Source organism: Sander vitreus, chromosome 19, assembly GCF_031162955.1.
Source record: "Sander vitreus isolate 19-12246 chromosome 19, sanVit1, whole genome shotgun sequence".
Taxonomy (NCBI): domain Eukaryota; kingdom Metazoa; phylum Chordata; class Actinopteri; order Perciformes; family Percidae; genus Sander; species Sander vitreus.
Window position 1 is genome coordinate 14,164,984 of NC_135873.1, and position 25,149 is coordinate 14,190,132.

A 25,149-nucleotide genomic window follows, 5' to 3' on the forward strand; every position below is an offset into this window, starting at 1 on the left:
GCTTCTTGTTACACTGCCACCTACAGGTTTGGCATGCTCTTGACGGCATATATAGGCTACACGGGTACGTGTAAACGAACACTTTTCTGAAAACTGACAGCTGTGCACGTTGTTATTTTTGAAAACGGAGAGGTTGAAATGTCCGTTTATGAAAATAGCCGGCCACGTGTAAACGTAGCAACAGACATTAAAAGACACACCGTTACGCAGGTGCTTACTCAATGCAGGAGGTGGCGGTACTCAGGGGCGGGGCTAGTAGGGGGGCACGTGGTGACACCGGCCCTTCCTGAGGGGGAGGGGCAGGGCCACACCCCCCCCCCCGGGCTAGAGTGCTGTTAATCTGACAATTGTGTTTTCCATTGGATCAGAGTACAGTCACTTGGCTGCCTGTTATGTCAACTTTCCCAGCCCTTGTCACATGACCAACAAATGTTTCCATGACGACTATCCAAAATTCTGATACCATGGATCCAGCACTGGAATTGTTTTGTTTTTTAAAGTGGCAGACTGAGCCTGTAGAAAATGTGTATCGTATTTGGATATTAGTAAAAAAGAAAACAATTGAAACTTTTTTTCATTTGTAATATTTTTATTAAGCAGAATTACATTATGTCGTTCTAGCCCATCATTTTGTATTCTTAGGCATTCTGGCATATGTATTTCGTTGTAGCCTACTTGTTGTTTATAGATATAAGGGCGTAATTAATTTAAATAAATAAATAAGGAATGCATTCATTAATTAATGAGTTAATAATATATTTAATCCCACAGCTGATGTGCATTTCTGTTCTTCCCCTCTCTGTGGCACAGTGTTGTTACATTGTATTATACTGACTGTGACTATTTTGGTTCTTTTGGTTGAACATCATGCGCGAAACAGACATAATCCGTAACCCCTGATTTCGGAAGTAGGAATTTACAAAAGGACAGTGAAGGCAGCCTTACCGTCACTCTGACTCTTCCGCATGTCGGATAGATACACACACTCAGCTTCAAGACCAAGACATGACCGCTTCTGTTATTGTCCGAAGGTTAGCAGCTCTGTCAGGGGCTTCGGCCGTGACAGCAGGGGCATACGGGGCTCACGGTAGGGACTCTACATTGGCTTATACCTAACACTCATGCACGTGTCTTTCCATTAGGTTGCATAGTAAAACAAAGTCAGGAAAGACTGCCATGTCAACGCTTACTACTCCAGCCTCCGTCCCGAAAGACGCCAATTTAAGATTGGCTTTTAGTATCGACGCAGCTGCATAACTATAAAAGAACAAATAACGGCTGCTAATGTTTAGCAGGCTCGTGGTTAATTCGGCATCCAAACGACACACCTATCAGCACGTTACTTTAGTAAAATTAAATAATTTTGTAATCAAGGTGACCTGCCAAAACAGTAAGCTGTCATGGTGGATGAAGGCTTAACGTTACTAATGAGTGGGTCAATGGCCAAAGTGCAAGCTGGTGTCTGCTGGATTTAGCTAACGTGGCTATATTTTGGTAACTTTTGAAATAGGTCAATGAGACATCAGGCTGGCTAATATAAGGGCTGCACTGACCCTGCTATCTGTCTAGAGACAGTATTATTTACACTACCATGGCTTGTGACAACATGAGAGAATTCCCAAAGAGCACTGTTTTCACCACTGCCTGTCCACACGCATTGACAAAAGTCTAAACTGACCCAAGGGTTGTGATCCAATAAAAAATAAATAGCAAAATAGTGTGCGGGGAACTTTAAAGAAAAAGTTTGTTGATTGCCAGGCATTAAAGTTATAATTAAGTCTGTCACAGCTATGTGAAAGTAACATTTCATATAACATACTGTATTTTGTGTTTTAGGTTTCAAAAACAAAGACCCGGATGACTACCAGAGAGTGGTATGTAAATAGTGCTGCATCAGCAAATTTTGATATTAAAAAGTCATTTTTTCTTCAACCTTTCCTCTCGATCACTGCCGCAGTCTCCTGAAAGTTTGACAATTAGACAATTATGTAATAATTGTTACAGGCTTGGGTAGATGATAGTAACGCACTCCCCTTTTACACTAGTAGTAACTTAAATACTCCCTTGTAGTCCATTTACACTGTACAGTAGTAGCCCTTATCTAGCATTTCCAGGCTGAATCTTTCTCAACGCTCTGTCTCTGTGTGTCTGCCTCTCCAGCTTTTCGAAACTGCCAACAAGTACCATTTCTACCACAGCCTGGCCCTGCTGGGTGCTGCCCACTCTGGCAAACCTGCTGTGGTGAGTACGGGAGCCTAATACCAACTCTCAGGGCTAGACGCACTCAAGTGTCCTTTGAAATGAAACTAGTGTCATCCTGCCATTACCAGAAAACCAGTATTCTTTTAGGCCATAATTACAAACATGTGGCAAACAGCTGGCAATGGAGGAGTGAAATTGTAGGGACACAGATGAGGCAGAGAGAGAGGAAGAGAGAGATCGCTTTGGGCCTTCGATCTTGGCTATCAAGACAAATTATCTTTGGTGTTGCATGTACATTCTCCCTGTGATATCCCATCAGGGCCTGTGTGTGTGTGTGTGTGTGTGTGTGTGTGTATTTGCAGTGTAAATGCTATTTAAAGATTCATTAACCACCAAATCTCTGATCTGGAAATCAAAAACAAACTGAAAAGGAGATGCAGATGCCAGATGATGTGTGAGCTACAGTATGTGGTGGCCAATCCAATCAGGATCTCTTGGATGTCCCATCTAGTTGGAGCTTTTTGGAGAAATCAATTTGTCTCCAGGCTCAGCGTTTCCTGTGGGACATCATGAACTTACATTCTCCAATTCAGAACAATCCAACTTTATTACCCCACTGCCCCATGTCTAGTAGTGTTACTTTAGTTTGGCGAGAAATGGGAGTGTTCAAAGTTACTAGTAAAAATAATGATTTAATGGGCGCCCGGATAGCTCAGTTGGTAGAGCCCATATATAGAGGTTTACTCCTCGACGCAGCGGGCCCGGGTTCGACTACAACCTGCGAACCCTTTGCTGCATGTCATTCCCCCTCTCTCTCCCCTTTCATGTCTTCAGCTGTCCTATCAAAATAAAGGCCTAAAATGCCCCCAAGAAAAAGTGAGTCATTTGAGCGCTTGGCTGTCGTTTGTCTCATAGCTGTGTTTTGCATTTGAGCAGAACAGAGAATGTGTCGTCTTTAAAACTTGACCTAGCTGTGTTACTCCAGTGATTTTCCAACTTGGGATCCTTCTGCAGTAGCCAGGGGGTACGTGCAAAGATTGTGCTTGTGGCTCAGCAAATTGGAAGCAATATAAATTATGATCTGATAAGAAATAACATAAAATGATATATTGCGCAGATAGGCTATTACAATTTGGTATGAGTCTAAAGTCTTCAGTGTATTTATTGTCACAATAACCAATAAACTACCAGCTACAACAGGCTGACTACGCAGGACACACTTCCACCAACATAGAGTCCGCTGCAACACCTCAACACCTCATCTGTTGCTTTTGAGACGAGAGTGAAAACTAGCTGCAAGTAATGGTTGAAAGGTTAAAACATCCAGCTTCTGCCACTCAGAGGGCGCTTTCACACCTACTCACCACACCTGTTCGGTAGACTCGGTGCTAACATTGTAAACAAAAGTCACACAGTCGCTGGTGTATTGGACAGAATGTCAGCGTAAAACTCACCGACACTTCTGGTCTTAGAAATAATGCAGCAACACCAAATGTATAACGAGTCGGGCTTTCTGGTTCTGCTTCAGTCTGTCTAACATTGAAGAATAAGGCGAACTTCATGAGCAGATGACAAGACAGCGAGTGAAGGTGCCCGGATGAGAGTGAGAGTGAGAGTGAGAGAGAGAGAGAGAGAGATTATGATGTGTCACTCACAGACGACGATGGCGATGTTTGGTCATAATTAGTTATGGATTTCAAAGTTATCATCCCTTAAATCATATATAAATCCATAAATTGTGTGCAAGGTTGAAATTACAGGCTAGTAGTTTTTTAGGTCACTTCCTATATTTGGATGGGAGTGCGAACCAAGACCTAGGGGTGTAACGATACATCGATCTGGATCGATATATATCAATTCGAAGATCCAATATTATCGATGCAAAGTGAAAATATCGCTACATATCGTCCGTAAGATTCCCCTTTATTTTAGATTCCCACTTTATATTGAATCTTTTTATTACAAAGAATAGTTTGTTTTTCATTTAAATGCCTGGAAGAGCTCAGTTTTAAAACGTCCAAATCATATTTAGTTTCTGTTTTGAGTTGATATTATTGGAACTGTGTTAAATTGGCATACGGTATTGTCTCGTACCGATCACAGGTTCCTGAATTGAATTGAAATGGTCCCGTGACAGACTTTAAGCAAATATCGTATGTCGTCCAAAGAATCTCATTGAATAATGAATTACGAGGCACGACAATCGCTCCCCGTGTGAAAAACCCTTTACATCTGCAATTTGTTGGTAACCTGACTATTTAAAAACTGTCTTGTGTGTTACCTCTGTGTCCCCTCACTACAGGCTGGTACCCTCCTGATAGCGGGCATGGGGATGTTCTGTGGCTCTCTGTACCACCAGGCCCTGACCGGGGACCCTGGTCTACGCAAGATGGCTCCCATGGGGGGTGTAGCTATGATCGTAGGCTGGCTGGCCATGATTCTCTGAACTTTTAACAGTTCACATCCCCTCCACGGGGCCACTATGTGACACTAAACTGTCAGAGTGGTAACGGATGAACTGGAGCGCTGAGTTGTGTGAGATGTCACCCATCTGGGAGGTGGGTGTCAGCACGAGATAAGGTCACAGGATAGGATTATCACTTTTCTGCCATTGCTGTCTGTTTCTAAATGGTGCCCTTGAGTTTAAAGTGAATACAGCGTGTAGCATTTTGTCACCTCAACAATTTGTTGACCTAACATTTTCAATGGCATGTCAATCTTGTACTAAAGAAAGAAAATCACTAATGTGCTAATATACGTAAATTCCCAATGCTATATGTAGGTGTGTGACTGAATATTACAGTGGTATATCTTTGTTTCTTTGTTTTTACTATATTTCCCCTACTGCAGTGAATACAGTTTCTATATTTCTGTACGTTTATACAGCATGGGTATTGCAAATAGAGTAAAAATGAAGAAAGAAATATGAAGGATTTAAAAATGAAATAAATACGTTTTGTTACACATTGTCGGGTTGCCTCATTTTTCCACACAGATGATTTTTATTGCTTCTCCAAGTGGTTGGCAAAAACGGTATGTGATTCAAATTCTGTACTTACTGTAAGTAGAATTTTGAGGTAATATGCCCGAGCATTTCCATTTTTCTACTACTTTCCACCCCGCTACATGCACTTGACAGTTAGTACTTTGCAGATTAGCATTCAAAACATACGATAAAATATGATTCGTTCTTATATTTAACCACTTAACAGTGTAAAATGGGCTATCTACATCATTGAAATGCTAACGAATTTTAATTCATCGATAATTGTAATCCATTTATACTACTACTACTAACATACACCAATATACGTAGCACCCTGAAAGGGGCCATTTTGCATAATGAGTATTTTTAGGCTTTAAGGTCCAGAATGAAATGTATATTAGACCCACAAATTTTTTTACACAGATACATTGTGAGAGTCTGACTACTTCTTGCACCACTGGATATTCAGACCGCCCTCACTCAGAAAACGCGACCGTATAGGTCGATTGTGCAAGCAGCTCATAACGACCCATATTCACGTTTGCTGCATGGCGACGACCTCTCGTGGCCGATGTAATTTCCGCGGCACTATAGCACTATAAGAGCACTGAACTCCTGGGTGGTAGCTGGCTCAAACAAAAACAGGACTATTGCTCAGGAGACAAAGGATTGTGTCCCGTGTGAAACCAAAAGTCAATGGTCACTTTTTGAAATTACCCGAATTTTACGGACCTTAGTCAGCGATGTCCGTGGCGCGGTTATGTCCTCTTTTTAGTCATTTTTGTCAATGAGTCAGTCATTTGTGACTCATTTTAAGCCACTCCCTGATAATTTCCTAACCCTAAGTATTTTTGTTCCCTAAACTTAACTAGTTCCTTTTCACAACATTAACGATGTGTCTAAAATGGCGGCCGTTACGTTAATAGAACTGTCTCATGATTAAAACTGCCACCTGGGTCTTGCGTTACGGTCATGTGTTTCAAACAGCCACCATGCTGCAGTAAATAGAATGGTCATATATGTTGTTTTGCGAGTCATTGTAAACCCAGCTATTCTGTTAAGGTATGAGAATATGTTGGCATCATTGCCTATAAAAATAATATTGGACTGTTCAGATGTTGTATCTCTCTAATCGTATACACATAACAATACGTTAAATCTATTTTTGACTGGCTTCCTGTCTGTATTTTATAGTTTTTTTTTTTAATTCCTTGTATTGCAGTTACTAATATGGCCAGGTGAAAGTTTGTACTACCCACACAGTACTCTTCAGTCCACCTCTAGTGCTGATTTGGGTACCAGGATCAATGCATCCTGGGTGGATTTACAGCTTTTGCAATACCAAAAAAGCAAACTAATCCCAATTGACTTAACGCCAATGCGAGTTGAACAGGGGTCCTCAGTGTGTGGTTTTCAGTAAAAGGGTGGATAAACCCAGGATCTAGCACCTATAGCAGCCAAATGAAAATCATCTCTCTAGCAGTGCTGAATGTCTTCACAGCCTAAAGCATTTGATCCTCTAAGTGGCAGAACACAAAGGAGTTCATTACACATGGCCTTCCCCTTAGCCAGTGCCATGTTCCAACCACTCCGCATTCAAATTGAAAGTGAAATCCATTGACACTAATTTGCCTTCCTGACTGTATAGGCCCACGAATGGGGACCTTTAGAAAATAGCTGTATAAATCTTCAGGTCAAGGCTCGGCTCAGACGCGAAGGCGCTATTGACTGAACGCGTTGCCAATGAGCTCTTGATCACGACTCATAAAACCCTCATTAGAATTAAGTAGCTATTGGGAAGCATTCCGCTATTCCAGGACTGAGCAATCATGCAGCACACCCAGTCACATACAGTGGCACTCGTAAGTTTATGAACCCATGCTAAAGTTGACTAAAAATTACTTTTGGAAATTGATCTTAATGCCTTAATTAAAAAAATGAGGAAAAATCCAATCTTTAAGGACACCAATTTTCTTTGTGAATGAATAATGTATCGTAAATAAATAAATGTTCTTCCTTAAAATACAGGGGGCATAAGTCAGTACACCCCTATGTTAAATTCCCATAGAGGCAGGCAGATTTTTATTTTTAAAGGCCAGTTATTTCATGGATCCAGGATACTATGCATCCTGATAAAGTTCCCTTGGCCTTTGGAATTAAAATAGCCCCACATCATCACATACCCTTCACCATACCTAGAGATTGGCATGGTTTTATGTCGGTTAGCCTAATAGCTGGTTTGATTTGCATTGAGAGATGATTTTATGGAAAGTACCCCATGCCAATCTCTAGGTATGGTGAAGGGTATGTGATGATGTGGGGCTATTTTAATAATAATAATCTAATACTGTATCTGAAGTCTCTTTTATATAGACCTTAGTGGTCCCCTAATACTGTATCTGAAGTCTCTTTTATATAGACCTTAGTGGTCCCCTAATACTGTATCTGAAGTCTCTTTTATGTAGGCCTTAGTGGTCCCCTAATACTGTATCTGAAATCTCTTTTATGTAGGCCTTAGTGGTCCCCTAATACTGTATCTGAAGTCTCTTTTATATAGGCCTTAGTGGTCCCCTAATACTGTATCTGAAGTCTCTTTTATGTAGGCCTTAGTGGTCCACTAATACTGTATCTGAAGTCTCTTTTATATAGGCCTTAGTGGTCCCCTAATACTGTATCTGAAGTCTCTTTTATGTAGGCTTTAGTGGTCCCCTAATACTGTATCTGAAGTCTCTTTTATATAGACCTTAGTGGTCCCCTAATACTGTATCTGAAGTCTCTTTCCCGAAATTCAGCCTTGGTGCAGAATTACAGCCACCAGAGCCAGTCCCACAATGAGCTTTACTTAGGATGTGCCATTTCTGTGTCTGTAGCTATTGAGGAGGAGAGAGGGGGGGCAAGGTGGAGAGTGGGGGTGTGGCCTTGACCAACTGCCACTTTGCTCGTTTGAAAGCCATGATGTCTCTCTCTCTCTCTCATGGGTGGGCCAAATTCTCTGGGTGGGCAAAGCAGAGAAAGGGGAGGTAACCTTGCTCTTTATGATCTCATAGGGAGCAAGATTCCAGATTGGCCCATCTGAGCTTTCATTTTCTCAAAGGCAGAGCAGGATACCCAGGGCTCGGTTTACACCTATCACCATTTCTAGCTACTGGGGGACCATAGGCAGGCTGGGGGAACTCATATTAATGTTAAAAAACCTCATGAAGTGACATTTTCATGCCATGGGACCTTTAAAAATAAAAACCTGCCTGCCTCTATGGGAATTTAACATAGGGGTGTACTTACTTATGCCCCCTGTATTTTAAGGAAGAACATTTATTTATTTACGATACATAATTCATTCACAAAGAAAATTTGTATCCTTAAAGGTTGGATTTTTCCAATTTCCAAAAGATGATTTCCCCCCCTCTTTTTAGTCAACTTTAGCATGGGTTCATAAACTTATGAGTGCCACTGTATCTCTGACTCACAACTTTAAAGTTTATGGGAGACCCCTGACTGGAAGTTACAGGGTGTTCTGCACTCTCGGATGCATATTTGAAGCACTATCATCAAATTTTCAGCTACGTGTTAAATACTTGAGGGGAAAATCATGAGATTCTCTGACAAGATGTGGGATACAAATGGTTGACCAGCTTCACACCGCAGTCTTATTTTAGAGCTATTTTTTCTCTCCTGACAGCTGACATTCAGATGTGTGCATCCTGTCGCTGCCAGCACAGCAGCACCTCTGTGTTGAAATCTAGTTGGATCACGATGTTCTGCTCTGCTGTGTGAGCACAGGAGAGAGGGAGAAATAGAAAGTGGGATAAAGGGAGACACTTGTGGTTGTGTATGGCCGGACTGATCTATTGTGGGGATGCAACATATAAGCACAGTATAAAGTCATTTCAATCAGGTGGGTCTTCATTTAAGAGTGAAATAAGTTTAATGAACATGGTGCATAATAGGTTGATTTGTTAAGAGTCTTTGGCGATTAGACTCATCGCAATGTTAGTTTATAAGGGGTATAGAGGCCATGCATATATAGGAATATCCCCCCCATATGGAGTATAGGCACTGGTGGAGGTGATGAAGGGATAAAGGAAGCCTGAAGATCTGGATGGATGTGATGTAAAGCGGGGCTTTGGATGGAGGAACCCTGAGTGCTGGGAATGATGGGAACTGGAGGTGAATAGGTTGGAGGAGGGTTGCATCGATTTAGCCTGAAATGACAACTGGCAGCAGCAGAGAGTAGAACAGATTTGAAGTTTGAATGATAGCTCATGGAGATTGTGGCAAATCTGGTTGGTTTAACTGAAAGAGTAAACGCCCACATTCAGCTGATGACAATGCAGCTGATTAGGTTGGGAGAGAGAGAACTGTGAAACAAAGAAGTCTTCCTGAAAGAATTTACGCTGAGCTTCATTTAAATGTAAATTAGCATGACAGTTCAGGGTTCACTACTACATTCTTTTGTGCTTTCAACCGACTAACATTGTCTTCATATGCAAGAGCAAATCATGACAGCTACTTAGCTCGCATTTCAACAAATCCATCTCCGTGACAAATGAACAGACTCCATCCGCTGATGAAGACTGTGATACGTTTAAAAGCTCCAGGAACAAAAATGTATAGGTGGACCTTTAGCTGGGATTTCTTTTGTCAAACTAAAATAGTAAAGGTCTGAAAGCTATATTTTCAAATATAGGACAAAAGGAACCCTCTAAAAATGACAAAAAAAACAAGTGGCTTTTGCGGCCTCCCGGGGATCTGGCCATATTCTTTTCATTTGTTTAAGGAATAGTTCAACATTTTAGGAAATACACTCATTCACCTAATGGCAGATAGTTAGGCCTCAATCAAACATAGTACCGTTTTAGAAAGTGCTGAGAGTCAAGCTTTTTGCTAACTGCCTTAGCGTTGCTGAGCGCCTTGTGTTTTTTGCTCTATGCGCCTCTGATTTTTGGAGGAGCGCCCTTAACTCATGGGCTGCATCTCATAGCCCCTATTTCATAGCTCCTTGACACCTCGGTTGTTCTGTCCCTCCTTTGTGAAGGCCGTCTCAAAGCTCTTATTTCTAGCCCGAGGAGCGAGCATCGAGGAGGGAGCTCTGAGGAGCTATAGGCGAGGATACACGAGAGCAGCCTTCCCGCCCATACAGCTGACCAATTCATGACATTCATGACGTCTCATCCCTCTAAAACACAATGCGCTCGCTCTGATCGAGGCCTGAGGCAAGATTGATACCATTCTCATATCTATTCAATGTTAGACTATAGCCAGCCACCGATTAGCTATAGCTTAGCTTAAAGACTGGAAACAAAATCAGCCTACCAAAACCTCTAAAGCTCATGTAACAACAAAATGTAGCTCATTTGTTGCATCTGTGCAAAAAATGAAGTGTAAAAAGATAACTCACATTTTTACCATTGGTCTCTGAGCAGTCGCCAGGCAACCAGCGCAGACTCAAGGACATAACCCCCTGTAAAGAGGCGACTTGTCGTGTCGCAAATTATTTTATTTAACTGTACACCAGGATGATCTGTGACTCAGAAGACTCAGAAACTGCTGTGTATCCATTACTGGTACTTTCCAATCACTTCTTCACAGAGTTTTTTTTGGAAGTGGTCCTTTGCCTTCATGGTGCAGGTTTGACCACAACAAAAACCGTTCGAAACCGTTCCTTCACTCACTCACTCACTCACTCACTCACTATTCCCTATATAGTGTTTATTAAATAATGAACTACATAGGGAACGGCCAAGCAAGATTTCAGACACTCACTGAAAACGTTGTTGCGTCAGTAGATGTGTGAGTGTGTAGTGTCAGCATCATGTTAACAATCCGAAACAAAAATCCTCCTAATACATCCCTGAAACAAAGCGAGCACTCAGGAGGATAATACAAAGTTGTATATATGTTGCACGTTACATTTCCACTGTTTAGAAACGAAAGCTCAATCCATTTTTTCCTTTTCAGTTTTCACGGTTGCTTCTGCTTCTTCTTCTCCTCCGGGAAAACAGGACCGCGTTGCATTGTGGTGTACAAGAGTAAAATGTAGGGTACATTGTATGTATACTCAAATTAGCTGTGCATTTTTTTTTATTATAGTGGACTATATAGTGAATGAAATTAACCGCAGAGATTTCGAACACCACTACCAAATGGCAAACCCACTAAATAGTGCACTATTTTTGTGAACGGTTTCGAACACAGCTACTGACTCAGCAAAACTTGGACCTTCCAGATACAGGTGTATGGATACTACAATCGGGAGCATGCCTATGTTCCCACAGCCTCATGTTCTCACATTTCTAAGGTTTGTTTTCAAAATCAGGCCCTATGTTCCCACAGCCTTATGTTCCCACATTTCTAAGATTTAACCCTAAAAGATCTTGTGGGAGGATAGGGCTTACATTGAAGGGAAATGTAGGAACACAAGACCTCATTTTGAAAATGTCCTAGAAATGTGGGAACATAGGGCTGTACATAGGGCCTAATTTTAAGAAAAATCTTAGAAATGTGGGAACATAGGGCCTAATTTTCAGTAAAAAAAAAAATTCTTACAAATGTGGGAACATAGGGCCGACCCCCTACAATCAACCTTACGCAGGTGATCTCCATTGAACTAATTATGTGACTTTATAAACCAACAGGCCTTTTTTCACAGCAGACATGAGTGAGCCAGCATGAACAAACAACTGAAACAGCTTTTCTTGCTGTGATATATTAAGTCAACATGTGATACCCTTTGATTAAATGTTCTATATACACTGTATTTGGCTGTTACATCATAAAGCTGGATGGCAGAAAGTCTGTCTGGTGTTTTTCTTCAGAGAAAGAAGAGGCACAGATACTAACGATATATATTGTTAATTATACCTCCAGGGACTTTCCTCTGCACTTCACAAGCTTTGCTACCCTTTATTTCTCTTACCCTGCAGACAGATTTAATTACATCAGCTTCTTCTTCTGTTGGGGGGGAGGGGGAGGGACGCCTCCTTGTTCCATTGATTTCTTGGTTCTGAAGCTGTTTTGGTCAAAGATGAAGAGAGTGGTTGCATGAGAGTCATCATCAGTCATGAGCGAGTAAGGTATAATAAGATAAGATAGGGCAAACCTTATTTTTTCCGAAGGAAAATTTGTCTTGGGCAAACGTGCTGACAACAGCTACATACTGTACAAACCCATTCATTCATTATCAATCATTCAGTATGTAACAGACAGTACAATACATGGCAGCATATAACAAGACAACAATGTACTTTAGTACAAGAAAAATACAATAGAGATCGTCCACTAGTTGAGAGCATAGTGCACAGGCCCTGATATAGTAGAGTATTGCACATGCCCTATTATAAAATAAATAACACGTAATAAACAGTCCCTCCAGAAAAACGCGATTATGTGATCACATAATTCAATGCATAATCAGCCAAAGTCTGCATAATTATCCTTCTGGAAGGACTGAATAAAGGAATTGCACTAAATAAAAGAATGCAAATTGAGGATATAAGAAATTGCACATAGGAGGTCAAATTACACAGGTTCAAAGTAACAGCACATGATCACCAGTGGTGGAAAAAGTACTTAGATTCTTTACTTAAGTTAAAGTACTAATACCACAGTGTAAAAATACTCTGTTACAAGTAAAAGTCCTACATTGAAATTGTCACTTACTTAACGTTACATTCCACCACTGGTGTGACGGATCTTTCAGGATCCTGGGGGAGAGAGCTTATAGGAGTGGATGGGCTCACTGTGGAAAGACGGGCTTCTCCAAATCCTCTCCTGAACACCTGGAATGAAACACTGCCCAGGCCATCTTACATGATTACCTACAGCTTCCTTCCTCTCGGACCAAGGAGGACACACAAATATCTACCCAAAGACACACACACACACACACACACACACACACACACACACACACACACACAAACAGGCAACATATGAAAGTGCATGCTGTAATACACACCACAGCAGCGCCAAATCCTCTCTCAGGCATCAATCAGGCGGCGGCACCTTGCACAGTGAAGCGGAATGACTGTAATGGCCGTCCCAAACGCTTCCCCATCCCGGTTGCTCCCGCTGACCTTTTTTTAAGCCACTTAAATGATGGTCAGCACTATCACATCCTCAGATAGATTATTCCCTGACTTGAATGGACACTGAGGCGCCATCACTAACAGCCCCCTTTTCACAGCTTTATACTCAATCATTTCAGCTCAATCTGCAGCACAGTGATGACGGCCATGCATCAGAGGAGCTATGGAGACGATACCGGGGAGGGGGGAGCTGCCATTGTTACCAAATCACCGTAACCACTATCAGCAGCAGCCGCCTCACAGAGTTAGGTAATGTCTGGGAATGGTTATTAGCCTGCTGGGACTGGAGATGCTAGACGGTGGTAGTGGTTAGGGTTATGCTGGGTAAAGGACGACTGTCTATAGAAGTGATGTCGGTACTCTAATCTGACAACTTTTTTCAGTAACTTTTCAGGAGTAATCTAACGCGTTACTACTTCCAAACCAGTAATCAGATTAAAGTTACTTATCCAAGTCACTGTGCGTTCATATTTTTGTCATATTCCTTAGTAAAAATATATATTTTTGCTTTCTTCTTTCTGCTCGGGGAGTGAAGTCACGTATGCGAAAGTCACATTTTGAACATGAGGACAGTTCACGTGTAATACCACACAGCGACACAAACGTGAACAACAACGGAGGGAGGAGAGAGAGGCACGTTTTCTAGCTGGAAATACAGTCACTATTTTGAGTTTGTGTCAGCTAAAGACGGCAATATTAAGGTTGGTTGTACACTCTGTGCTGGTGGCGACAAACTGCTATCTAGCTACAAAAACACTACGTCAAATTTGAAGAAACATTTGGAGTCGCAGCACTGCAGTCAATGAAAAGATGGAGAACAAGACAGACAATATGTACACTGTCAACAGAGAGAAACACGGACAATCAAACAGACAGACAGTGACAACAAAGAACAACATACTGTAGAGAATGACAGCAACGGCATAAACAGGCAGAATGTGTAAATTTGTTATAAACGTGTGCTCTTTAAAAACTAGAAAGCATTGTTTGCCAGTTACATTAAATGTTTAAAAATCTGTTACATAAGGTACTGCTTATATTATTTCACCATCTGTACACAAATGTAATTAGTGAACGCACGTGTCCGTGGGTGGGGCTGCATGGATGTGGTAATGTGGGCTGTGCCAGGGCTGAATTTTTGTCCCAGTCCGCCCCTGGTCAAACTGCATTTAATATGCATATTGTCTGCTTTGAGTATACTTTATTTTGTCACGTTTCACTTCACTTGATGAATGTCCCCACAGATGTACAAAATTCCAAAGGCAATTCATTCAAACTCATGATATTTCAGTCTGGGACAAAGTGGTGGACCGACAACACAAAGCCACTCTACTACTATCACATAAAAGAAGAAAAAGCATCAAAACCCTCCAAACTGTGAAGCTGGAACTAGGTGATTTCTGGCATTTTTTTGCTTAAAAGATATACTAAAAAAGGCATACTATGCTTGGCTGAATTAGGATGAAGTAATAAAGAATTTACTATTTCTTTTTAAAATGCCTTGTTTGTCCATGTATGAGTTAAGATGAAATTGGTTGTAGTGTTGTATAACTTCTTTTTATGGACATTTATATTTTTCTATCAACCCTTTTCCCATGTTAATAATAAATATTGTAATGTGTTAACACCTCTTTTTTAAAAGGAGGATTTTAATGTTGCATATCTTGCATTCTGATTTGTGCAAAAGGCAAAACATATTTGTATCCATTTTCTCCATTTTCCTTTCTGCTCTTCCTTACTCCTTTCCCTATTTTCATTTGACCTATAGGGTACTGAAGGAATATTATACCGTTTAGATGTGTCTTTTACTCAGAAGTGTCTTAGTTAGTGGCCTCTTGACCCTGTGTGTCATAACACTGTAGTAGTAAGTGTAGTGTAAGATGTACTGTTTCACAGGAGAGTTTTTGTCTGATGAAAACATGTTGGAGCAAGAGCAAGTTATGATGTATGACACACAGGATCAAGATGTCCAAAGTGGTTCAGTTGCCTAGCAACAAAGTAGAAAGCAGAAGTTGTTGTGATGCAACTGATACCAGTGGGATGAGCCGTTTTGTGGAGGAGGAACCTGAAGAGGATATGAGAGTAGGGCAGCGAGAGGTCCGAGGTCAGACTCTGGAGAGACTGTGTTGGTGATAGGGTGAGCTAGTCTTGAAGGAATTCTGATCCTTATGCATAAGCTGTAACTGCAATATTGTCACTAAAGATGATTGACGTCAACTAGAGGACTCCTGTGTGTTATTTCTGGCCTACCATTAACGAACACGAAAGGTTAAAGGTGCAGTCTGAGACAACTTGATTTGGTCCTAAATCGACCCTGGCCACTGGGGCCAGGCCCGGACCGGCACCAGAACCACAGAAACTTTCTTCTTTTATATTCTTTGATCACTTTTTTCCTGCACTCATTTTTCTGAGCAAGCACTGACTCCACAGGGCGAATCCTTGAACATCATGACCATCTCTTGACCTGACACATTTCCATCACAGGGCTGCGATTTGAGCCTGGTTTCACTTGCAATGGGGAAGATTTGTATGGTCTAGACAGGGGTGATAAACGGAGGAATGTAAAGCGAGCTGGTTATGTTTTTCCATTCCGGTCCTTTGTGAGTAAAAAGAGGGCAAAGAGGAAGACTTCAAAGCAGTTTAAGAGAGATTCTCATTTTTTATTTTGTCTGCTGGAGGGCCAGGGTTGTCTCTAACCTCTCATTTGGCAGAGGGGTAGTTTCACTCCCTCAACTTGCTCATTAAGTGCTGTTTGGTACAGCATTACCTTGATAGATGTTCCACTTATACCACAGAATAGGCTGATGAATCAGACACTGTATGGCGCTACACCGACAGCTCTTCCCACAGTGAGTGAGACTGCAGTGTGTGAACTATTAAATGATCCATCGACAGGTTAAGAGAGAGAGGTCTGTCAGGTTAATTCTGACACTATCAATCCAAAGACGTTTAGCAGTGATGCAAGAAATGAATAGCTTGGGGTGTAATTAAGTAGGCTTATGCATGCATATTGAACAGCATTTGCGATTGCCAGAGATCCCGGCGTGTCCCAGGAGAATGAAACGTTTCACTATTCATTCAGCATTTGAATGATGAAGGGAAAAAAAAGAATCAAGAAGCACAGAGGTGAAATGATACACTATTTTACAAAATTGGTGAAAAGTCTGAAACATTAACATCCAGGTGTCTCTCAGAAATAGTTTGGGAGCTTGAATCATACTAGGGACTGAAAAAAACTAAGGATTTAGAAGACTTTATGTATACCTGTAACAATAAAATGCAGGAATACCCCTTTAAAAGCAGGCACTCTATGCTGGACAGGATAAAATGATGAACTTGATTAAAGTACTTTTTGTACAGTTTGGTGGATTCATTTTCAAATGATTTTCTTTGACAATATACGTATGAGATCAAATGTAAATTTCCTTGGAAATTAGTTACGGCTATCAAATGTTAAGAAACAGAGAGCTGGGTATACTGCATTTTGAAAATAGGTTGAAATCTGTTTTTGCATTTGTACTATTTTGTACTGAAAACATACAGTCACGTCCATAAATATTGGGACATCGACACAATTCTAATCTTTTTGGCTCTATACACCACCACAATGGAGTTGAAATGAAACGAACAAGATGTGCTTTAACTGCAGACTTTCAGCTTTAATTTGAGGGTATTTGCATCCAAATCAGGTGAACGGTGTAGGAATTACAACAGTTTGTATATGTGCCTCCCACTTTTTAAGGGACCAAAAGTAATGGGACAGATTAACAATCATAAATCAAACTTTCACTTTTTAATACTTGGTTGCAAATCCTTTGCATTCAATTACAGCCTGAAGTCTGGAACGCATAGACATCACCAGACGCTGGGTTTCATCCCTGGTGATGCTCTGCCAGGCCTCTACTGCAACTGTCTTCAGTTCCTGCTTGTTCTTGGGGCATTTTCCCTTCAGTTTTGTCTTCAGCAAGTGAAATGCATGCTCAATCGGATTCAGGTCAGGTGATTGACTTGGCCATTGCATAACATTCCACTTCTTTCCCTTAAAAAACCCTTTGGTTGCTTTCGCAGTATGCTTCGGGCCATTGTCCATCTGCACTGTGAAGCGCCGTCCAATGAGTTCTGAAGCATTTGGCTGAATATGAGCAGATAATATTGCCCGAAACACTTCAGAATTCATCCTGCTGCTTTTGTCAGCAGTCACATCATCAATAAATACAAGAGAACCAGTTCCATTGGCAGCCATACATGCCCACGCCATGACACTACCACCACCATACTTCACTGATGAGGTGGTATGCTTTGGATCATGAGCAGTTCCTTTCCTTCTCCATACTCTTCTCTTCCCATCACTCTGGTACAAGTTGATCTTTGTCTCATCTGTCCATAGGATGTTGTTCCAGAAATGTGAAGGCTTTTTTTAGATGTTGTTTGGCAAACTCTAATCTGGCCTTCCTGTTTTTTGAGGCTCACCAATGGTTTACATCTTGTAGTGAACCCTCTGTATTCACTCTGGTGAAGTCTTCTCTGATTGTTGACTTTGACACACATACACCTACCTCCTGGAGAGTGTTCTTGATCTGGCCAACTGTTGTGAAGGGTGTTTTCTTCACCAGGGAAAGTATTCTTCGGTCATCCACCACAGTTGTTTTCCGTGGTCTTCCGGGTCTTTTGGTGTTGCTGAGCTCACCGGTGCGTTTCTTTCTTTTTTAAGAATGTTCCAAACAGTTGATTTGGCCACACCTAATGTTTTTGCTATCTCTCTGATGGGTTTGTTTAGATTTTTCAGCCTAATGATGGCTTGCTTCACTGATAGTGACAGCTCTTTGGATCTCATATTGAGAGTTGACAGCAACAGATTCCAAATGCAAATAGCACACTTGAAATGAACTCTGGACCTTTTATCTGCTCCTTGTAAATGGGATAATGAGGGAATAACACATACCTGGCCATGGAACAGCTGAGCAGCCAATTGTCCCATTACTTTTGGTCCCTTAGAAAGTGGGAGGCACATATACAAACTGTTGTAATTCCTACACCGTTCACCTGATTTGGATGTAAATACCCTCAAATTAAAGCTGAAAGTCTGCAGTTAAAGCACATCTTGTTCGTTTCATTTCAACTCCATTGTGGTGGTGTATAGAGCCAAAAAGATTAGAATTGTGTCGATGTCCCAATATTTATGGACCTGACTGTAAAATACTCAAATACATAAATATTAAAAAAAATACTGAATCTTGTAAGAATGATATGGTTAAATGACCTGTATTGAACCTCACACTGGTCTGCACTTTCTCCTGTTTGCAAAGTAACACATTCAATTACATAACTATATTGCATAATTCAAAATAGTATCATATGAGAATCTCTTAACGTGGAAAGTGCAATACACTGTACATAACCTACCTCCATCAGCAATCAACAGGCATAAGATAGGGGTGGGCACCGGGCAGAGAATCTGTAAAACGTTACCCACTTGTGTAACCCCCTGCCGCTCTGGTGCAAGGACACTACCGCTGCTGCTGCTGCTGCTGCTGTTGCTGTGTTGGACTTGCATGCTCAGGCATCAAAACACTGTCTGTGCAGTCGTGAAACCGCCCTGCTCTCCTACTAAACCGTAGCTCAGCCTCATCTTCTTTGCGAGGACACAGAGGCACAATTTTAATCATAACCTGACCTCACAAATCCGTTTGTAGTTTTGTAATATGGGGCGTGCGTGCCACACATACTACTAATCCCTGGATCCTCAGCGAAGGAGGACCATGATGATTTCTGGGACGGTGTTGCCAGGGGGAAGGTGGCGCCTGGGACCTGTTGGAAATGACAGCTGAAGAAGGCGGATTGAAGCACAGGGATCACAATAACAGTAAACGTACAAGATAGCGAAGAAACTCCCTCCTGTCACTGTGTAAAGGGTGTGTGTTTGCTATGTTGGACAGCTTTAGCCTGGATAGCTAATGATCGCACTGTGATCCGCTACTCGCAAGCTACCGAGACCCGAGCTGAGTGCATGTGGGTGCGTGCGCGCGCGCGTGTTAGTGTAGCTATAGATTTTAGTGTGTATGTGTGTTTGTGCGTATTCGTTTGTATGCGGGGAAGTGTGCCGCTGCACTTAGCTTCGCTGTCCCCAACTGTCATGTTAGCTAGCATGCTAATTTGACGAAGCTACTGCTAGTTGGCTATTAAAAGAAATGAGCTGACTGTGGGCGAGGTAACTGTAGGCTACCACACCGAGCTTATCACTGCAAGTCAAATGGTCAGCTAATATGGTTGTACAGCAAGCAGTCATATGCATATATGTAACGCAGCCCATGCTAATTAGCTATTCATATATTACGAATGATGTAATTAGCTATTGTTGACTGTCAGACGGCAGGCTGGCTAATTAGCTCGGCTATTAGCTTAGCAGCTAGGAGCAGGGGAGCTTGCTCGCTAATTGACCTAGTTCGGTGGGGCAGAGGCCATGTTGTCATTCCACTCGGCTGAGCTGTGTTTACATTATAAGTTTGTGGCTTGTTACTTTTAGGTCACACTTTTTAGGACAATTATTTGGACCTGTAAACAAATAACCACTCCAAATACTGTGACAAACTTAATGCCCATACACTTGACGCTAATTACTTAAATCCTCTCATCTTGGAATGCGAAATATGCCGTTCATTTTTAACCCATTGCTTAAGGCACGACTCAACCAACTCAACCCCATGGAACCCCATGGACGCATGCTAGGATACAGTGCAGGATAGAAGACATGCCAAAAACACAGTAACATACGTTTTGTCAAACAACCTACATTAGCAGTTTTTTTTATTTATTTATTTTACATTAATGCAAAGGTCTCATGTAAAACACTGATTGCACAAACCTAATTCACTTGAGGCTGCTAAACAGTACTTTTTATGGTAATGTATGATGATGATGATGATAATATGTGCGGTTAAATGTTTTTACAAATAGTCTTATATCAGGTTAGACCCTGTAACAGAGAATAGTGGCATAGTATGCTCTTATAAGTCATGTTATCAATGCATTTTTGGCCTTTCCGCACTTAGCCTCATTTTAAATGACTTAAATGGTGATATGATCACATTTACTGCTATTAAAATGTAATGCTAGTTGTTCCCTGATGTGTTTCTCCAGAATTCTCATGATTCACACAAGGCTGTTTAAAACAAGGCAAGCATTATATTGCAATGAAAACATGGGTTCGAGAACTTAATCGGTCTAAAAATACACTAGGCTTTAAGACACATTATGAAAACAGGCATGCGTTTTGTTCTAGGGTGCAAATAGCTACCCACAGAACCAATCGGCCTAATTATTATTGGCACTGTGACAGCATAACCATAAACCATCTCTCAGGGGAACCATTAGGACTGAGTTGGTTACAAAAATAGGACTGGTGTGATATTAAAATCCTGAAGGTATACATTAGGCTAACAAACCAACGACGATTTCTCTTTCCTCGCCCTTATCGTACAGGGTTGTAGAGATGGAGTCCCTGATGAGTGCGGTGGCGCCGCGCTCCCCAGCCCCCGCCAAGAAGCTGTCAGAGGTGGACTTCCGGTCGGGGGCCACCTTGGAGCAGTTGTCAGCCCAGGTGTCTGAGCTGGTATTACTGGAACAGGGAGAGTTCGGAGACCAGACCGCCTTAGAGGTCCACACCGCCAAGGACTTTATCTTCAACATGCTAGGTATGTCTGCAAACATAACACAGTGGATAATATGCTCTATATCACAGTTTATCCCAAACATTTTCATTCTTTTCCAGGGTTTTCCCCAGTGCATTGTAAGCCGGCCTAAGTTGCCCCCCACTGGGCCTCAGCTACTGGGGAAAAAATGTAAATGTATTTTTAAGACGTTTTTTAACTACTGTTCGAGTGGGGCAGCTCAGTTGGAAACTTAGACTTAGTCATATTTTCAAATCTCCAGTTAGCTTTTAACACTGACTTAATGTAGGGCCCTATGGAATCCGTTTTATAGCTGTTTTTAAATTCATGATTCTGTTATCACAGAAACTATTGGGCTCTACATTAATGCTGCCATCAGTCTGCGTCTGGTCCGAGCTGGGCCCTCATTGAAAAAAGACACTACCGGTCTAACAACTTTTCTGGAGGAAACACTGTCTTCAATCCTCAAACATATATTCCCCCCCCCCCCCTTTTATTTACCCAGGGTGAAAGCAGTGAGTAATCATTCCCAGAAACGCCCTGCTCCACTCTCACACACTAGTCTCACCTGGAAGCTACCCAGTGCAACCACAGTCTCATCGATTGGCTACTGAACATGCCTTAACATGCAGTGAGCTGTGCTTGCACTCAGTACGTGTTATGTGACGTGACGAGTAAAATCCATTTCACACGGGAACAAATAACATAGCCAAGTCCATATCATGTTGTGCTGTACATCTCTATCATCTATCGGTTCTAGTTAAACTTCTCTCTTTGCGTTCAGATGTGGTTGCAGCGGTAGAGGGAACTTCAGTAAGTGTCCAGAAGTATTTTGTGGATCAGGAGGCTTTTACAGTATACTGAAAACAAATGAAATGGATTCAAAAGGGAAGATAGAATCCAAAGGGTCTGATATTGATGTTCATTCTTGAAGTGATAGTTTGGATTTGATATACAGTCCGGTCAACTAAACCTGTTTGAGTCGTGATTCACTCGGATCTTTCACCCGAGTCTTTAAATTGACTCATGAGTCTCGAGTCTCTAGTATCATTAACTCGGATCAGTTGAGTCCTACTACAATTCCATCTAAAATGAGAACAGCGCCACACACAAACCTCTTGCAACATTAGCTACTACTAGTCCTAGCCATCTTAGCTGCCAAAAGCTTTATAACTTACAATTTCGTAGGCAACCACAACTCCACAAGTCAACTCAAGCAACTGAGTGAGCAGAGAGACAGTCTGAGACAGGTTACAGGATCTTCCCGACCCGCAGACTCAGAGCGTGAGTCATCGATGACGAGTCAGTCAATCGCGCAAATCAGCCGGCTATGAGTGGATCTGTAGTAGACGAGCGAGGTCTCTCCTCGAGCTCAGGGTAAAGCAAATCCACAACAAAAGCCATTCTTTCACTTCTGAAATAACATACAATGTTCTGCATGTAGCCTAGCTAGGCTTGCTGTAGGTTTTGGTGTATACGTGTAGTATGTATTTATTTTAAGATTATTTTTTGGGGGCTTTTTTCCCCCCTTTATTTCAGAGTGACAGTGGATAGAAGGTGGGAGAGAGATGGGCGATGACACAGTAGCAAAGGGCAGCAGGTCGGATTCGAACCCGGGCCGCTGCAAAGGCCTCAGCCTACATGGGGCGCACGCTCTTACTGGGTGAGCTAGAGGTCGCCACACATGTAGTATGTTTAAATGCAATTAGGTTGAGCAGACAGTCCGAAACATTGCATGCTTGCCTATCAATACTGACTCAAGTGACTCAAGTGACTCGCACAACCCGGATCAGTTTATTGAGTGACTCAGAATAACCTGAATCCTTAAAGGTCCCATGGCATGAAAATGTCACTTTATGAGTTTTTTTTAACATTAATATGCATTCCCCCAGCCTGCCTATGGTCCCGCAGTAGCTAGAAATGGTGATAGGTGTAAACCGAGCCCTGGGTATCCTGCTCTGCCTTTGAGAAAATGAAAGCTCAGATGGGCCGATCTGGAATCTTGCTCCCTATGAGATCATAAGGAGCAAGGTTACCTCCTCTTTCTCTGCTTTGCCCGCCCATAGAATTTGGCCCACCCATGAGAGAGAGACATCATGATACAGTATTAGGAGACCACTAAGGCCTATATAAAAGAGACTTCAGATACAGTATTAGGGGACCACTAAGGCATATATAAAAGAGACTTCAGATACAGTATTAGGGGACCACTAAGGCCTATATAAAAGAGACTTCAAATACAGTAATAGGGGACCACTAAGGCCTATATAAAAGAGACTTCAGATACAGTATTAGGGGACCATTAAGGCCTATATAAAAGAGACTTCAGATACAGTATTAGGGGACCACTAAGGTCTATATAAAAGAGACTTCAGATACAGTATTAGGGGACCACTAAGGCCTATATGAAAGAGACTTCAGATACAGTATTAGGGGACCACTAAGGCCTATATAAAAGAGACTTCAGATACAGTATTAGGGGACCACTAAGGCCTATATAAAAGAGACTTCAGATACAGTATTAGGGGGACCACTAAGGCCTATATAAAAGAGACTTCAGATACAGTATTAGGGGACCACTAAGGCCTATATAAAAGAGACTTCAGATACAGTATTAGGGGACCACTAAGGCCTATATAAAAGCATCCAAAGAGCAGCATGTCATAGGACCTTTTAAAAGGAATCGAGTTTGCCAGGCCTACGGTCAACGGCTGGTCAGACAAAAAATAAGAAATGACCAACAGGACAGAGCTAAAATAAAGATGTTAAACCTCAATGCAGCTTAAGAGTTTTTAATCACGTATAGCAGAAGAAATCTTTCGTTTGTTTGTGAGACCTTATTCCACTAGACTGCAATCTGTAACATCCAAGTGGTCTTTTTTTTTGATTTTTCACTTTCTGTCTGTAGAAATGTAATTGTGGGCAAAAAGGACAAAGCTGCAGGATTTCATTTAAACTGGATGGGGACACGGTTCTCTTTTGCAGGCACATGTTATGAGTCAGGTTGTGAGACAGTATGCGTGACAAACCCGATCAACACTATAGACTTGCATTGAAATGACACATGTAAAAAGGTACAATATCTTCATTTTAATCCCCTTGCAGACACATTATTACATGGTTGTTGTTTTTTCAAGTATGCAAAATTAGAGGCTTGTAATTTGTGACAGTGTGGATGATTTGAAACTTGCACATTTAGCGTCTTTCAAATGCAAAAGGGATTCCAAATGACATGTTGGAATTTAAGCACATCCAGTACATGATTCATATTTTCATTGTGCGTTGCTCTACTCTCCCTCTGTCATCCATGCATGCTTTCTTTCACGCTCAACTACTGAGAGATGGGTTTGCTAAGTGAGGCATGAAGCTGTCTCAAATGAGTTGTTTTTTTTTTTATCGTCAGTTGTGAGCAAAAAGTGAAGTGTGTTTGTTTGTCCAATAGGTGGCACTCTGCCCCCTCCCTGCTGTCATCCTTGTTCTCTCATGTCACTCTCAGTCATCCACTGGAAACAAAACATGTTTAGCCAGCATCCGGAAAGTTTTTTTTCCCCCCATTTCGCCTTTAGTTTCTCGCTCAACTCAACTTTGCAAGTCCTCTGTCCGTCTTGTCCTGTCAGTCTGCAATAGGCCTGCATTCTGCTCAGCAGTTTTTTAAGTAAAAGTACTAATACCACACTGTAAAAAAGTAAAAGTCCTGCATTGAAATTGTTACTAAAGTACAAGTATGTAAGTATCATCAGGAAATTGTACTTAAAGTATTAAAAGTAAATGTGCTCAATGCAGAAAAAATCCTCACATTTTAGAAACTGGAAACGATCCAAACAGTTGTGTCAATCAACTGTGAGTGTTTAACCGGCTCCTCATTTCAGCTGGACTTGTAGGCCGTTATATTGTTGGGCAGTTTCATTTATCATAAAACATTTCATAAACTACATGTGTCTTGTGTGCAGAAATCTTAATTTGTAAAGTAACTAGTAACTAAAGCTGTCAGATGAAGGCAGTGGAGTAAAAAGTCCAATATTTCTCTCTGAAATGTAGAGGAGTAGAAGTAGAAAGTGGCATGAAAAGAAAAGAGTCAAGGAAAGTACAAGTACCTCTACAGTACTGGAGTAAATGTACTTAGTCACAGTCACATTATGCACAGTTGAACAATCCCTGTCAAACTGGTAGTATTCCACTGGTTGACAGACAGCTCCTATAGATTTCA

The 25,149-nt window shown here is 41.5% G+C and overlaps 2 protein-coding genes across 8 annotated transcripts in view; both read left to right on the forward strand.

Moving 5' to 3' along the window:
- The first annotated feature begins 945 nt into the window (after window positions 1-945).
- Window positions 946-5,171, forward strand: tmem256 (transmembrane protein 256). Its single transcript, XM_078276367.1, has 4 exons — window positions 946-1,087; window positions 1,837-1,874; window positions 2,161-2,241; window positions 4,505-5,171. Exons 1-4 carry the CDS (start codon window positions 1,006-1,008, stop codon window positions 4,646-4,648), a joined length of 345 nt encoding a protein of 114 aa, XP_078132493.1. The 5' UTR covers window positions 946-1,005; the 3' UTR covers window positions 4,649-5,171.
- Window positions 5,172-18,797: 13,626 nt separating this feature from the next.
- The window catches only part of tmem102 (transmembrane protein 102), a 23,130-nt gene continuing 16,778 nt past the window's right edge, over window positions 18,798-25,149 (forward strand). The window contains exons 1-2 of one of the 7 annotated variants that reach the window (XM_078275720.1): window positions 18,798-19,144; window positions 20,755-20,966. In XM_078275720.1, coding sequence (XP_078131846.1) covers window positions 20,765-20,966 — 202 coding nt within the window. In that variant the 5' untranslated portion in view covers window positions 18,798-19,144; window positions 20,755-20,764. The other 6 variants (XM_078275721.1, XM_078275719.1, XM_078275722.1 and 3 more) reach the window with 6 other exon arrangements.